We start from the raw sequence: 18,120 nt of genomic DNA on the forward strand, positions 1-18,120 counted from the left end.
AAATTGAGATTAGAAGACTGAGATTCATATTATGTTTGGTAGTCAAAAATTAAAACTAAAATTTTAATTTTTGCCTCCAAAATTTCAATCTTTTTAGTATTTCTAGAAAGTGGGAATATAAGGAATTAAAATTTTAAAAATAGAGACTGAAATTTTAGTAATATTTTTTATTAAAAATATCTTTATTTAACTTTTTAAATTTTAAATTTACCCTTCAATATTCATATTTATTTTAAATTAAATATAATACTGAAACATAACTCATTTCAGTATATTTTATACCAAACACATACCAAACACAGTACAGAGACTTAATTGAGTTAATTCAATCTCAGTCTCTCAATCTCTATCTTCCACTGTAGAGGTCCATTTAAATGTCTGGCCATATTTAAGATGTTTGTCTTTCATTTGTTGGGTTAGTGAATTCCAATGGCCAGGTCAAAAAGTAGCACGGAAACATACATTGGTCCTTTAAACCCGGAAATGGGTCTCTTTGTAGTAATGGGGTTAGGCAAAAGGAAAAAAAAATGGTTATACACTTATTCCATCTTTCACCAATGCACATCACACTCCAACGAGGATCAAGTTCCAATCTTTTCTTGATTGTGGAAGGTTTACCGTTTACCTCTGAATGATGATGGTTTAAAGTTACTTTGGGGGGCAAATTTAGGATCCTTGACCACAACTTTGGACCACCCTTGATTTGAAGCTCCCATGATGTAACTAAAAAAGGATAGTTGGAAGCTTGTGTATCTCCAACTGCTAAAGGAATTTTCAATCAATCATTCATTCTGCATTTGGATATGATTTGGATACATCAACTATATGAAATGTCTAATTGATATTATTTGGATTTAATTTTCTGTCAACATGTGCTCTACTAAAAGTGTAAGAAGGATACAATTAAATTCCATTCTGCATAAAAGTGGGAAGAGGAAGAAAAAGCAATATTATCAGCTGAAGTTAATTTGCAATATGAAAGTTGAGGCTAATTAAGAGGCAAATCAATTTTTTCCCCCATTCAGAGGGAAAATGTTAGATGATGCTTCATCTCAGCAGTATTCTTAGTTCAGTTTAAACTTCAAAGCTTTAACCTCTAGATCTCAAGAGACAAAATTTACAAGTCAGCTAACCATATAGACAATGATCTTTCACCTCACTCACTCAATCACTACCATTTAACCAAAACAGTGTCACCTCCCAAAACATCTCATTATTGAAGAGGTAAAAGCAGAAGTCAGAAATCTCATTCCAGCAGATCCACCAGGAAAATATGATATAGCATAGTATCCAAGTGACAGAACCTGCAAGTATAATTAAAATTTCAAATGCAATACTGATCCTGATGGTGTGTGTGAGAGAGATAGAGAGAGATCACATTACAATGAATATACTCCAATACTATACTTTTTATTGGTGAATTATTATCAAAAGAAATTTAAGCATAAATGGGATAAGTACTAACACGATCCATCACAGCACATAATAATATTATTTGATCCATGTAGACTACCCCATCAAGTGGGATAAGAGACTAATGTTGAGGATTGTAAGTTGCTATCTTGGAAAAAAATAAAAAAACTTCATAACAATTCATAGTCATTTAATATAGTTTTTATATAGCTTGTTATATATATATATATATATATATCATTTAACTGTATTAAAAAAAGAACAATTTGACTAAAAAAGAATAATTATTTCCTCTTTATTTTCAAGGTCAAATATTGATAAAAATGATCTAATAGAGAATCATAATAACAGTTAGAAATAGAAAATATATTTTATAAAAAGCTAAAAAATGGTGTCTGTAATTGCTAAACCTATATGCATACACACACAATAAGAGCCAGTTCTACAGCCATAGTTCTTAGAACCATGTCATGATATTCACACAAATCACAAAAGCTAGAAATAAGGCCATTTAAAGTAAGACTAGCTCTGCGATATAGAAGTTATTGCTGACAATTGCTATGAAAAGTTTGTGTCATATACAAGTAAAAAAATTATTTGAGCATACATCAAATCAACATCAATACTGAAGCATATGAAGGGTAATGCTAAAAAGATGTTAAGGATATACCTGTATAACGGAGAACATCACAGAAAGAACATAGCTATGGCGCACCATTGATACATATATGGTACCAATCATACTGCCTATAAAAGCCAATGTGAAAGGAAGCCTCTGAAAAATAATCATGAGGAACGACAGTAAGAACAAAGCAACAGGTACATGAATCAAAACAAGGAGGCTACAATTTTCCAAAAATCCCAACAAATTATTGGTCAAGGTTGTAAATATTACTACACAAGCAAGGAAATGGAACTCTAGTCAGTTACCTCCTTCGACAGCATGTGAGCAAGCTGATTCTTTGGACCCTTGAGAGCAAAGAATGATCCAATAATAAATCCACATCCAAGTGTAAAGCAAATAGCAAACTTCTGGGGCATAACCACCATTACGGGCAGGAACAATGTAAATGCTATGAAAATGAAGAATATCCCACTTGCCAGAAACAAACCAAAGTACACGAGCGATTTGCCGGAAGGAACATTACTAGTGGCAGACTGGAAGTTTCCTGGTAAATCTCTCACGCCTTTAGAAACCCTACACAATTATAAGAGAGATAGATTAACTACTTGAGGACAGCATGTCCTTTAACCATGACCCAAGAAAAATTTCAGGAAATTGCAAATGCCCACTATGAGTTTGTTTGACAGCAATTTAGATCATCACAAGAAAAGAAATTTAAGAACAATAAAAAAGATCTCCCACATTTAGATAAGGTAGAAAAATAGTCCATCTTTCCAGTGTCAAAAATGAATACCCATCCAAGCATCAATTCACACGAGGACAACATGACACTAGAGTAATTATCATCAAAGACATTAGCAATTTTATGCTTCATAATTTACAATTGGAAAGAGGATCTCAATCACCGCTTTAAATAATAATCTACTCACATAAAGACAGCTAACACCAGCAAAAACAATCTTTTAAATGATCATGAATCAGCTTCTCATAATACAAGTTAACTGTCAACAACAACTAAGCCTTGTCATACTAGGTGGAATCGCCTACATAGATCAAATGGCATCATATTTAGCCATCTAGCTGACCCAACCTGACTGCACCACATATGGAACAAATAAACTTATTGTTTGGCATGCTTCCTTCCTTCTTTCCATTTATGATCTCTTGTCCATATTGTTGGCTAGTGTTCCTGTGACCCTGCACTCAGTAGAGAAGGAACATTGGATAGACATTTAAACATCATTATCAACCCACCAACTGCACCACCTCTGAGACACCCTATATAGGAGAAGGAGCAGATGCTTGCAGCATGATGCTGTCCTTGTACCCTAAAGCAGAAACCAGCAAATACGATAAAATATCCCTTTTTCCCCCCTGATGCACTCTATTTCGTTGTGTAGTGCATAACTGAGAGTGGCAACTCCTTAGTCACTGCACACAACAGCTCCATTTCCCCTAACATCACATTTAAATGGCAGACGACCCATCAATAAGAAGTGTTTGAGCAAGACATCAAAGAGGGACTTGAGACTTGAGCAGTCTTTGTTCAAGTTTTGTTCTCATAAACCAAGATCTTGAGCTCTAATACACGAATCATTTCTACATGTTAGCTATAATTCATGTTGATTTATTTCCTTCTTGTCTAGCTGTGTTGCAAATACTCTTTTACTGTTCTAAAGCATCTAGCAAGAGATAACCTTTTGCCAACATCAAACAATAGCTATCTGCAGCTTTTTCCTGATACTTCAGATTATAACATGGTCTTGAATGGATGATTGGATATCCATACATCGAAATGTGTCAATTGAAGGGTTGACACTTCGAGTTTCAATAGTGAAAATCAGCGTTCTTCTTATTTTTGTTCAAAGAATATCTTTGAAGTCTTGGCCCACATTTCTCCAACCAAAAACTATAAACTAAGTTCAGGAGTTAGTATGTTAAACTTACGCTGTCATTGCAAAGTATTTCAAGGGAAGAAGATGATTCTGGGAAAAACAATCCAGCTTAAAAGGAATCTCTCAAAAGCTACCAGTTTTATCTCGACTCCAAGCTCAACTAATTCTACATACCAATACCATCTAAACTTTCCATGACATTTCCTCAGTTTTTTCAAGCTATAAATAATTCATGAAGGTTTTCATTCTAAGACAATATAGCATTTTCATTGTAGAAGAGGAAACACAAAATACCTAAGAGAACCCTTTTCTTTGTTGAGGCAATGAGCGTCATCAACAAAATGGGTGGGTGGGGGGAATGTAAAAACAAACCAAAAAAACCAAATTGTCTACATCTACAACACTTCACACTCTTTCAAGACATCAAGAATTCTACAAATCTACTCTTCAACCAATGTCTGAAACCCTTCGTAGTTGACATTCTAGCTTTCCATAGTTTTGGAAACGAAACTAACATACTTCAAAGTTTCTTTTTCTCTTTCAAATTCTAATCCCACAGAAACAGTATCACTTACCAATAAACCCTGTAATCCAAGTGAAAATCTTGCAATTCCTCATCATAACTAGAATGAAATAACTTAAATCTCTTCAAATTACAACTATGCCATATCCCATACCGCACTTAGATCCCCAGATCACTAACATAGACAGTCAAATGCACAACCTACGAACCCTAAAATGACATATTTGAACAAGCAGAGAGAGGAGCTTACACGCTAAAGGTTCCTGAAACGGTGTCGTTGGCGGACCTAACGGCGGATTCAATATCAAAGGGCATCAAAGTGGAGGATTCCTGAGAGGCGGCGTATGAGTTCCAATCGGCCAACAAAGACGACGACGTTTGCATCTGATCGTCGCCGCTGCTACTGCTTTGTCCCGAAAACCAACCCTGCATTTTTTTTTCTTTTTCCTTTTTCGAACTCGAGAGAGAAAACGAAGAAGATAGTTTATTCTGTAATGTGTTTTTGAGTTTTATTTTCGGATACGTGAAGTGGAATTTGGAATCAATGATCAGTGGTTAACTTATTATACGCTGGATTAGCTGCGAAAGAATCATAGTTCGGTCTCTCCATTCCTGCTACGAGAAATTGATTTGATGACGATGATGATCAAGACGGATTTTTAATAAAAATAAAATAAAATTATTATAATGTTACTTTTATAAAAATTATTTTGTTTTAATTGATGATCAAAAAAGTTTTTAATTTTTATTATAGATCAAATTAGTTCTTCAATCCAATCGCCATTAACACTACGAAAATATCAGGAAAATAACAGAAAATTAATTTAAAGTAAGCTAAAATTATTTTATTTTCTATTTATTAATTATTGTTTATTTTATTTTATATTTTTAATAATTTTATGTTACATACATATACGAATGTTAAATTAAATAAGATAAATTTAGATGATTGTCTCTCTAATATTGTTGCTAATATTATTAATGAAAAATTGACGTAAACAAAATGTCAACTGTGAATATTATTAGCTAATGAATTATAACTCAAATGACATAGTCTCCTCATACTCAATTAAAAAATTACGGGTTCGAATTTTCTATTTTTGATTAAACAAAAAAAAACTGTCAATATTATTAACTTGACTTTAATTTAGTATTCATTCTTAACTTGTAATTGATAATATTATCTAGGAAAATTCAATGTCAAAAATCATTAAAAAGAGATTTTAATTAATAAAAAGGACTAATTATACCAAAATTAGTAAGAAGGGTGAAATAGATATTATATTAAAAAAGATCATCAAATAAGACTTGAAATGATACAATTATTCTATTATTTTCGTTTTCTTTCTGTGTAGAGAGATTTTAAGAAAAAATCAAGTAAGATAACATAAGATGAGAAAACACAACATTTAACTCAAAATTCTAAGGTAGCAAGTTAATGAGTCTCTCATCTTATAAACTTCTCACTCTTCCTTGTTTTCTTTTATGTGGGACTAACTTCATACACTCCTCACACTTGCAATATTAACATGTCTCTCGAACCTAGTTGTTAGCTAATAAGTTAGAGAACTTTTGGATAATATTCTAAACCAAAATTTAAGCTTAACTATTTGTAAAACATGCTAACTATTGAGCAAAACACATTGGGCTTGTTTGGGTGAGCTTTTTAAAAAAAATATTTTTTCGAGTTATCTTTTTTTAAAAGATCTTATGGAGAAGTAAAAGTAATTTTATGTTTGGATATCTCATGTAAAAAGGTCTTTTTATCAATCAATTATGTTTGGGTATAACAATATAAAAGTACTTTTTTGTTTATTTATTACATGAAAAACATCTTTTTTTTAAGAAAAAAATATCTTTTAAAAAAAGATGTAAATTACATCTTCTCAAAAAAGATCTTTTTTGATTTTACTAGTGCTTTTACTTTTACTACTAGAAATTTGCCAAACACGTTAAAAAATAAAAAAAGATATTTTTTCATTGAAAAAAGATCTTTTTTTTTAACAAAATAATGGCGTCCAAACATGCACTAACTATACGACTAGCTCAGAGATTTAAAACAAAGCTCTTAGTCTTAAATATGAATGAGTTCGTGGTCATGATTTGAAGTTAACTACTTAGTAAAAAATGCTAATAAATTTTGTACAGTAAGTAATATTTGTTATAAAATAACTAAATAAATAAACAAGAAAGAGGTAACAAATAAAATAAAGAAATATAATTAGAGAAAGAGAGAGAAAATTGTGTTTTATTGCTTTTATGTGTGTAAACAACGGAGGCTTAATCTCCTATTTATACATGTATAAGGTTTCATTTTTCAAACCTTATTAAATGCATTTTTTCTTGAGAATATTCAACCGCCCATCATAAATGGGCATCCACCTAATTGATCTTATCACAACACTCCCCCTTGGATGACCATTTAGGATTATTGCCTCATTAAAACCTTACTAAAGAAAAATCCAGTGAAAAAAAAAACTTAGTGAAGAAAAAAGAGTACAATATCCTTTAGTGATGGGGACTGCCTCATTAAAAACCTTGTCAAGAAAAACCCAATGGGAAAAAAACCTGACCAAGGAAAAAAGAGTACAGTCTCCCTCTCTTGTCGACATCATTTAATGTCTCGAAATCGGCGCATCCCAATCTCATATACCAATCTTTCAAAGGAGGATTTTGGGAGTGATTTTGTGAATAAATCTGCCAGATTGTCACTTGAGCGGATCTGTTGGACATCAATTGTCCCTTGATTTTGAAGATCATGAGTGAAGAAGAATTTGGGAGAAATATGCTTTGTTCTATCACCTTTGATATATCCGCCTTTAAGTTGAGCAATACATGCTGTATTATCTTCAAACAGGACAGTTGGAGATATCTTCTGATCAATCAGTCCACATGATGACAGAATATATTGGATCACACTTCTCAGCCAAAAACACTCGCAACTAGCTTCATGTATCGCTAGTATTTCAGCATGATTAGAGGATGTTGCTGCAATCGTCTGTTTCGTGGACCTCCATGATATAGCTGTACCACCATATGTGAATAGGTATTCTGTTTGAGATCTCCCTTTATGTGGATCAGACAAATATCCAGCATCTGCATAGCCAACTAATTGTGACTTGGATCCATATGGATAAAACAATCTCATATCAACCGTTCAATAAAGATATCGAAAGATTTGCTTGATTCAACTCCAATGTCTTCTGGTTGGAGAGGAACTATACCTTGCTAGTAAATTCACCGCGAATGATATGTTAGGTCGCGTATTATTAGCAAGATACATTAGCGCTCCAATGGCACTAAGATATGGTACTTCAGGACCAAGGATATCTTCATTTTCTTCTTTAGGATGGAATTGATCATTTTCCACATCCAAAGACCTTACGATCATTGGGGTACTTAAGGGATGTGACTTATCCATATAAAATCTTTTCAAGATCTTTTCTGTGTATGTTGTTTGATGAATAAAGATCCCATTTTTTATATGCTCGATCTGCAGGTCGAGACAAAATTTAGTCCTTCCAAGATCTTTCATCTCAAACTCTTCTTTTAGAGTTTTTATAATTGTTCGAATCTCTTCAGGAGTTCCAATGATATTTAAATCATCAACGTACACAGCAATTATAATGAACCCAGATGCAGATTTCTTTATGAAAACACATGGGCAGATATCATCATTCTTGAATCCATTTTTGGCCAGATACTCAGTAAGACGATTATACGACATTCGTCCATATTGCTTTAGACCATATAAAGATCTTTGCAATTTAACTGAGTATAACCCTTACGAATATTCATTGGATGGTTTAGATATCTTTAATCCTTCAAGGACTTTTATATAGATATCCCGATCTAATGAGCCGTATAAATAGGCTGTTACCACATCCATTAAATGCATATGCAGCTTATGATATGCAGATAAACTGACCAAATAGCGCAATGTTATCACATCCACTACAGGGGAATACGTTTCTTCATAATCTATACCGGACTTTTGTGAAAAACCTTGTGCCATAAGTCGGGCTTTGTAGCGCACGACTTCATTTTTCTCATTTCGTTTTCTCACAAATACCCATCGGTATCCAACAGGTTTTACATCTTCTGGTGTACGGACTACAAGTCCAAAGACTTTACGTTTTGCAAGTGAGTCTAATTCAGCCTTCATGGCTTCTTCCCATTTTGGCCAATCATTCCTTTGTCGATATTCATCGACTGATCTTGGCTCAAGATCCTTACTTTCATGCATGATATTTAATGCCACATTATATGCAAATATTTCATTGACAATTGTCTTATTTCGATCCCATTTCTCTCCTGTAAATACATAATTTATCGAGATCTCGTCATTTTCACAATTTTCAGGTACCTGAACGTCTTCTGGCGTTAAAACTATATCAGAATTTTGGACAACTGCAGGTGTCTTTACAATGTCTTTTTCAACAGGAATCGTATTTACCTCTTTTCTCTTTCGAGGATTTTTATCTTTGGAACCGATAGGCCTACCACGCTTCTGGCGTGTATTTGCTTCGGTGGCAATTTGTCCAACTGGGACATCAATTCAAATTGGGGCATTTTTCGCTGGTATATATGACTTAGTTATCCTCTTTGTATCGGAAAATGTATCAGGCAATTCATTTGCTATTATTTGCAAATGTATAATCTTTTGAACTTCTAGTTCGCATTGCCCTGATCGAGGATCTAAATGTATCAACGATGATGCATTCCAATTAAGTTCCTTTTCAGGAAGCTTATTCTCTCCCCCTAATGTTGGAAATTTTGATTAATCAAAATGACTATCTGCAAATCTGGCTTTAAATACATTTCTGATTTGTATCTCAAGATACCTCACTATAGAGGGAGAATCATATCCAACATATATCCCCAATTTTCTTTGGGGTCCCATTTTGGTGCGATTAAGTGGTGCAATGGGAACATATATCGCACACCCAAATATTCTTAAATGGGAAACATTTGGCTGCTGGCCAAAAGCTAATTGCATAGGAGAGAACTTATGGTAACTCGTTGGCCTCAAACGAATAAGTGATGCGGTATGTAAAATAGTATGCCCCCAAACCGAGGTTGGGAGATTTGTTCTCATAAGCAAGGGTCTAGCAATTAATTGGAGGCGCTTAATAAGTGATTCTGCTAACTCATTTTGTGTGTGAACATAAGCTACTGGATGTTCAACACTTATTCCATTAGCCATACAATAAGCATCAAAAGCTTGGGAAGTAAATTCACCAGCATTATCAAGACAAATTGCTTTGATTGGATTTTCTGAAAATTGTGCTTTTAATCGAATAATTTGAGCCAGTAATCTCGCAAACGCCAGGTTGCAGAAGATAATAAGCACACATGTGACCATCACGAAGATGCGTCTATCAGGACCATAAAATATCTAAAAGATCCACATGGTGGATGAATAGGTCCACATATATCACCTTGAATCCTTTCTAGGAATTCAGGGGACTCAAATCCAATCTTTACTGGTGATGGCCTTAAAATTAACTTCCCTTGAGAACATGCAGCACAACAAAATTCACTAGATTTAAGAATCTTTTGGTTCTTTAGTGAATGTCCATGAGAGTTTTCAATAATTCTCCTCATCATGGTTGTTCCCGGATGACCCAATCGGTCATGTCAAGTTATGAATTCATTTGGGCTAGTAAACTTCTGGTTTACAGTAGCATGTGATTCAATTGCACTAATCTTGGTATAATATAACCCAGATGAAAGTGAGGGCAATTTTTCTAATATAACCTTTTTATTTAAATCATAAGTTGTGATACATAAATACTCATGATTTTCCTCATTCATTGTTTCAATATGATATCCATTTCGGCGTATATCTTTGAAACTCAACAAGTTTCTCAGAGACTTGGTAGATAATAGTGCATTATTTATTATAAATTTTGTTCCTCTGGGAAACAAAATTATAGCTCTTCCGGAGCCTTCTATCACATTGCCTAAGCCAATAATAGTATTAACATATTCTTCTTTTGACACAAGATGGGTAAAATATATAGTACTTTTAAGAATAGTGTGCGAACTTGCACTATCCGCAAGGCAAATATCTTCAGAATATGTCCTTGCCAGTTTTCTTCAAAAACAAATAATAATAATAAAATGAGCAAAAGTACATGCACAGTAAAAATTATTCACTTGAATATTTAACAAACACACATATTAAACTATTCCATCATTGATCAAATGGCCAATATTTCCTTCAAGATCCTCAAAGAAATTAGATACATCATAATGAGTGGTGGAATTTTCATCATTTGAAACAAAATTTGTTTCCTTTCCTTTGTCATCCTTTTTCAAGGATGCTTGATAAAGATCAACTAAGTGCCTTGGGATACGACAGGTATGTGACCAATGGCCCTTTCCACTACAATAGAAGCATTTATCCTCGATTGATTTACTTTGCCCATTGTTTCTTTCTTTATCCCACTTCTGGTGAGATCCTTTGTTGTGAACATAATTCATTTTCCTTTCATAATTTTTTTTGCTACTAAAACCTTGTCATTTACCTCTTTTGGGGTTATAATTTGCCGCATTTGCTTCAGAAAATGGGGCGGCGCCAACTGAGCGCGCTTCATGATTTCTTAAGAGCAACTCATTGTTGCGTTCAGCAACAAGAAAGTAAGAAATTAGCTCAGAATATATTTTTTTTAAATCCTTTTTCTCGATTGCTACTGCAGGAGCACATTCGAGGCATGGAAGGTCGAGAAAATTTTCTCTAACATATCGGGCTTGAGAAAGTATCACATGATTGTACCTTTCTTCAAGGTCTTTCCACAGATCTGCAGGATCTTTTAATATGGGATATTCATTTTTCAATCATACTTCAAGATGACGACGAAGGAAAATCATGGATTTGGCTTTATCCTTCTGGGATGTATTATTTTAAGCCTTAATGGTATCTCCAAAATCTATTGAATCAAGATGGATTTTAGCATCTAGTATCCATGATAAATAATTATTTCTAGATATATCAAAATCATTATATTCAAGATGAAAGAGTTTCGACATAATAAAAATTTGTTACCTGAAGTATAAACCCTAGAAGGTCGAGTCGCTTCCAAAGAGCATTACCACCTGTTCATACCCTGGGTCAAGCTGTCCGACTCGGGATGTTTAGCGACATGGCGACCGACCTCTTCAGGTCCGACTACCCGATCTCTTCTTAAAGAGATCGGCTAAATCAACAGGAAAGCCCAGTAAAGGGCCCAAATAGAGGAACACGACCCAAATCCAAAGGCAATCCAAGCCTACAGAGATAAAGGCGGTTCCCTTGAAGATAAGCTGACTTCACCCAAAATAAGATAAGATAAGATAAGATAACTAACTTATCTTATCAGAAAGGTCAGCCCATACTACTATAAATACACTGGAGCACCAAGGTATAACGGATACTCTGATTCTACATAACACCTGTTTAATACCCATGCTAACTTAAGCATCGGAGTCTCTTGCAGGTACCCCCCACCCTTCGGTGACAGAGGATCAGCAACACGTTCAAAGTCCAAACAAGTCGGACGTACCAGCTCCGGTCACCATTCACCAGCCGGACACATCGGTTCCGACTAGCACAGAAGATCTCGTCCGAGATCGACCTACAGTTTCAGGTAACCCTCGGAACATTGGCGTCGTTGCCGGGGACCTGGAAGTCATCCCATCACCATGGTGGACAACCATGACAACGACCACGACTCAGATCTAGAAAATAGAACACCGCACAAAAATGCGGACACCCCACCAAAAGACACTCTGGAATCCAATGGAGACAAAAATTCAGCTAAACCGGGAGCAATAGAAGCCCTTCAAGATCGCTTGAAAAAACTTGAAGAAGAAACACAAAGACAACGAGAAATCAGAAAAGATCTACAGAAAGAAGTACGGCGACGTCGAGAATTGGAAGACAAGTTACAGCAATTAGAAGCCGATCTCAAATTAAAAGCCCATCGGGTCACTCCTGAGGAAAGCTCACGCAGAGAACAGGATCCGTTCACCAGGGAAATCATGAAAACCAAAATTCCAAAAGACTTCAAACTCCCGGATATGATTTTGTACGACGGCACCACCGATCCCAACCATCATCTCAGCAATTTCAGAAGCAGAATGTACCTTACCGATGCCTCAGATGCCGTTCGCTGCAAAGCCTTCCCGATAACCCTCACGAAGACGGCGATCAGATGGTTCGACAGCCTACCTCCCAAGTCCATATCAAACTTCGACGACCTAGCCGGAAAGTTCCTTGCCAGATTCTCCATCCAGAAAGATAAAGCTAAACACGCCCCTAGTCTACTAGGGATCAAGCAAGGAGATCGGGAGAGCATCCGCAACTACATGGAAAGATTCAACAAAACATGCATGGACATACAAAGCTTACCCACAGAGGCCGCCATTATGGGACTTATCAACGGCCTACGAGAGGGACCTTTCAGCCAGTCTATATCAAAAAAGTACCCGACCTCCTTAGACGAAGTGCAGGAACGGGCAGAAAAATACATCAACATGGAAGAAAACGCTCGGTTAGGAGAGACCTCAAAATTGGGGGCCTCCTACCGTGACAGAGATAAGGAATCTAAAAGAAAAGAAGACCGACAAGGGGAGAAAATTAAAAAATACCATAATTATACTCCCCTCAGAGCATCCCTAGTCGAAATATACAAAGAGGTCTGCCATACAGAAAAAATCCCCCCAGCATGGCCCCTCAAAGGAAAAAGGGGAGGAGGAAATCGGAAGGAATATTGTGAATATCATCGGGTCAGATAACACGCCACCAACGAATGCTTCGACTTAAAAAATATCATAGAAAAATTGGTAAGGGAAGGAAAATTAGATCGATTCCTGGCCACCCGAGATGATGATCAAAGAAAAAGACGAAGGGATGAAGATACCGAGCGAACAGAACGATCACCTCGGACACCAGAAAGACATGTCCACATGATACATGGCGGATTCGCAGCAGGAGGGATCTCCAAATCTTCCCGCAAAAGGTATCTCAAAGAAGTATATCATGTCGAGGGAGAGGAGGAAGCACTCAACATCCCAGCAATAACATTCACTAAGAAGGACACGTCCGGCATCATCACAGGACACGACGATCCCATGGTCATCACCATCATATTGGCAAACGCCAACCTACACCGCACCTTAATAGACCAAGGGAGTTCTGCCGACATCTTATTCAAGACAGCCTTTGATAAACTCGGCTTAGAAGAAAAAGAACTTAAGGCATATCCAAACAGTCTGTTCGGGTTAGGAGATACCCCGGTTCGACCACTAGGATATATATCACTACATACAACCTTCGGAAAAGGAGACCAATCCAAGACCCTCAAAATAGACTACATCGTAGTCGATGTAAGTTCTGCTTACAATGCTCTCATAGGTCGGACAACACTCAACCAACTTGGCGCAATAGTCTCGACCCCACACCTATGTATGAAGTTCCCAACTCCAAAAGGGATAGCCATGATAAAAGCTGACCAAAAGATGGCACGTCGCTGTTATAACGAAAGCCTAAACCTCAGAGGCAAAGGAGAAGAGTTCCACGCAATCGAGTTGGGCGGAGTTCAACAACGAGAAGATCTTCGCCCCCAACCAGAGGGCGAGATAGAAAAAATTCAGATCGGGGACACCTCGGAAAAAACAACTAATATCGGCACAATCCTCAAAGGAGATTTAAAAGAATTGCTAATACAATTCTTATGAGATAATGTCGACCTCTTTGCATGGAAAGCCGCGGACATGCCAGGCATAGACCCTAAGCTAATGTGCCACAAGTTGGCGGTCTACCCAGGATCTCGACCGGTACAGCAGAGACGAAGAAAGCTTGGGCAAGAGCGATCCCAGGCTATGGAAGAGCAAGTACAGGCACTACTGGAAGCCGGATTTATAAGAGAAGTTAAATACCCGCTATGGCTAGCCAACGTCGTCTTGGTGAAAAAAATCGAATGGGAAGTGGCGAATGTGCACCGATTACACCGATCTCAACAAAGCTTGTCCAAAAGATCCATACCCACTCCCAAGTATTGACACCCTGGTAGATGCTTCCTCTGGATATAAATATCTCTCGTTTATGGATGCATATTCAGGATACAACCAAATTCCCATGTATCCACCAGATCAAGAAAAGACCTCGTTTTTAACACCAAAGGCGAACTACTGTTACATCGTGATGCCCTTCGGTCTCAAGAACGCAGGAGCTACTTATCAAAGACTAATGAATAAATTTTTTTCGGGTCACATCGGAAAGATCATGGAGGTCTATGTGGACGACATGCTAATCAAAACACAAAGCGAAGAAACACTATTGTCCGATCTGGCTCAAGTATTCGACACCATAAGGAAGCATGACTCTTATCCTAACATCTCGACGACTCCGCCCGTACTTTCAGGCTCACACCATTAAGGTTCGAACTAACCAACCCATAAAAGGAATATTGCAGAAAACAGATCTAGCAGGCATAATCTTACAATGGGCAGTCGAGTTGTCAGAGTTTGATCTCCAATATGAAGCTCGGACGGCAATCAAATCACAATATCTGGCCGACTTTATCGCAGAATTCACAGATGCCCTAGAAACCCCCACAGAGTGTGGAACCTTTACGTGGATGGTTCTTCAAATAAGACCGGAAGCGGCGCAGGCGTGATAATAGAAAGCAACCAAGGAACCCAAGTTGAGCTCTCCCTCAAGTTCGGGTTCCCGGCCTCAAACAACCAGGCAGAATATGAAGCATTATTAGCTGGCTTGAAGCTGGCTAGAGAGGTCGGAGCTCAAAAACTCAACATTTACAGCGATTCACAAGTGGTTACATCACAAATAACAGGGAGCTACCAAGCCAAAGATCCCACCATGAAAAAGTATATGGATAAAACCAAGGAACAGCTCGGACAAATCGAGGAGTATAAGATCTGCCACATACCCCGCGAACAAAATGCCCGAGCTGATGCACTCTCAAAACTAGCCAACACCAAACCAGGGGGTAACAACAGAAGTCTCATCCAGGAAATGTTGCAGAACCCGTCAATCTCGGAAGAGGAAAAAGTCCTGACTATAATAAGTTAGGACCAAGGATGGATGACCCCTATAACCAACTACCTCAAAACAGGAATGCCCCCCATAGAAGAAAAAGAGGCAAAAAAGTTAAAAAAGGAGGCACAGTACTACACCATCATAAACAACATCCTATACAAAAGAGGAATCTCAACACCTTTACTAAAATGCGTGCCAACCTCCAACACAAGAGAAGTGCTAGAAGAAATACACGGTGGTATCTGTGGCAATCATCTCGGAGCACGAGCTCTCGCCAAAAAAGTGCTCCAGGCGGGATTTTATTGGCCAACTCTACAGAAAGAAGCCACAGAATTTGTAAAGACATGCCCACCATGTCAGAAACATGCCAACTTTCACATCGCCCCGCCAGAAGAGCTCATCAGCGTGACCTCGCCTTGGCCGTTTGCAAAATGGGGACTCGATCTTCTCGGCCCCTTCCCACAGGGATCAGGACAAGTTAAATTCCTCATAGTAGGGGTAGATTACTTTACAAAGTGGATCGAGGCAGAGCCCCTAGCCAATGCCACCGCTCAAAGAAGCCGAAAATTCTTATATAGAAATATTGTCACGAGGTTCGGGGTTCCATATTCAATAACCACAGACAATGGCACTCAATTCACAGATGCGGGCTTCAGAAAACTAGTAGCCGACTTGAATATAAAGTACCAGTACACCTCCGTTGAACATCCACAAGCCAACGGACAGGCCGAAGCTGCTAACAAAGTCATACTGGCCGGATTAAAACGGAGATTGCAAGATGTAAAGGGAGCCTGGGCAGAAGAGCTTCCACAGGTCCTATGGGCATATCGAACAACGCCACATTCCACCACGAAGGAATCCCCCTTCCGATTAGCATACGAAATAGAGGCAATAATTCCAGTAGAGATCGAGGAGGGGTCGCCCAGAGTAGTTCACTACAATGAGGGAGCAAACTCCCAACTTCAGAGAGAAGAACTCGACTTGTTACCCGAACTCCAAGAAAGAGCTCGGATCAGGGAAGAAGCTCTAAAGCACCGAATGGCTTCCAGATATAATCAAAAGGTAGTGCCGAAAATTTTTGCAGAAAATGATCTCATCCTAATCCGAAATGATATCGGAACAACTCGACCAGGAAAAGGAAAGCTGGCAGCAAACTGGAAAGGACCCTACCGAGTTGTAGAAGTACTTGGAAAGGGCTACTACAGACTGTCTGAACTCGATGGACGAGAGCTTCCCAGGTCGTGGCACGCTTGCAACCTAAGAAAGTACTACAGTTAAGAAAAGATAAAAGATCTCATCATTGGATGCACTCTTTTTCCTGAAAAGGTTTTTTAATGAGGCACCAAGTTGAGACTCAGACAATCCCATGTGTATCTATTTGCACTTTTCCTTTAAATAAAATATATTTTAGATATTCTACAAAGATTTCAAGACGCATTAATCTGAAGCATTCATCGTCCGATTATAAAGCAACAGATCGGCAGAAAGTGAAAAAGAATTTCACTGCACGATCACGATAAAGACAACCGTCCGATAAAGGTGAAAACGCGATTCACCCAAAGGACGATCTAGAGATGACAACCACTTTCGACAAATCGGCAAAGATGAACACAGAATAATGTAAGAAGTTATCGAAAGTGATCTAAGAAAGAACCTGACGAGGTCTTACGGATCGCTAAAATAATAACTTAAAGACTGGTCGAACATTAAGAAGTCGAACCAAGTCAAACCAAGTTATAAGTAAAACCTGGAAAGAGGTCTGGCCAACCCTATTAAAAAGGATTACTTTAACTTAAAAGGGCCCAACATGACAAAGTCAGCCCAAAACGAAAAGTTATTAAAGTAGTTCCTGAAAGAGATCTGACAAAGATCCAAGAAAGAGGACTACAAAAAAAAAATAACTTAAGGGAGACCGACACAACCAAGTCGGACTCCTACTACCAAAAAGTTATCAAAGTAGTCCCTGAAAGAGATCTGACAAAGATCCAAGAAAGAGGACTACAAAAAAATAACTTAAGGGAGACCGACACAAGCAAGTCGGACTCCTACTACCAAAAAGTTATCAAAGTAGTCCCTGAAAGAGATCTGACAAAGATCCAAGAAAGAGGACTACAAAAAATAACTTAAGGGAGACCGGCACAACCAAGACGGACTCCTACTACCAAAAAGTTATCAAAGTAGTCCCTGAAAGAGACCTGACAAAGATCCAAGAAAGAGGACTACAAAAAATAACTTAAGGGAGACCGACATAACCAAGTCGGACTCCTACTACTAAAAAGTTATCAAAGTAATCCCTGAAAGAGACCTGACAAAGGTCCAAGAAAGAGGATTACAAAAATAACTTAAAAAGAGATCGACTTGACGAAGTCAATCTCCTACAAACAAGTTATAAAAGTAATCTCTGAAAGAGAGGATTACAATAATAACTTAGAAAGGGACTAACACAAAGGATCCGGTCACAAATACGGAAAACCGAGAAACAAGTTGGACCCTATGACAAACCCCATTTGTAGGGTTTATCTTGTATTGATTTTTGGGGATTTTATCACCTTTTACCCATATTTATTCAAGAAATAGCATGGTTTTGTATATTCTCCTTTAATTGTGCTTGAATGTG

The 18,120-nt window shown here is 37.4% G+C and overlaps 1 protein-coding gene across 1 annotated transcript; it reads right to left on the reverse strand.

The window, feature by feature from the left end:
- Window positions 1-950: 950 nt before the first annotated feature.
- LOC112720104 (protein transport protein sft2) lies at window positions 951-5,177 on the reverse strand. Its single transcript, XM_025770924.2, has 4 exons — window positions 4,707-5,177; window positions 2,344-2,611; window positions 2,084-2,188; window positions 951-1,304 (listed from the first exon to the last, which is right to left on the reverse strand). The coding sequence occupies exons 1-4, from the start codon at window positions 4,886-4,888 to the stop codon at window positions 1,194-1,196; spliced, it is 666 nt and encodes a 221-aa protein (XP_025626709.1). The 5' UTR covers window positions 4,889-5,177; the 3' UTR covers window positions 951-1,193.
- Window positions 5,178-18,120: the final 12,943 nt, after the last annotated feature.

This window comes from Arachis hypogaea, chromosome 11, assembly GCF_003086295.3.
Source record: "Arachis hypogaea cultivar Tifrunner chromosome 11, arahy.Tifrunner.gnm2.J5K5, whole genome shotgun sequence".
Taxonomy (NCBI): Eukaryota; Viridiplantae; Streptophyta; class Magnoliopsida; order Fabales; family Fabaceae; genus Arachis; species Arachis hypogaea.

Coding starts and splice junctions, on each gene's coding strand:
- LOC112720104 (XM_025770924.2), bottom strand. CDS start 4,888: ATGCAGGGTTGGTTTTCGGGACAAAGCAGTAGCAGCGGCGACGATCAG. Junction 2,612..4,706: donor GTTTCAGGAACCTTTAGCGT/GTAAGCTCCTCT, acceptor ATAATTGTGTAG/GGTTTCTAAAGGCGTGAGAG. Junction 2,189..2,343: donor CTCACATGCTGTCGAAGGAG/GTAACTGACTAG, acceptor ATTATTTTTCAG/AGGCTTCCTTTCACATTGGC.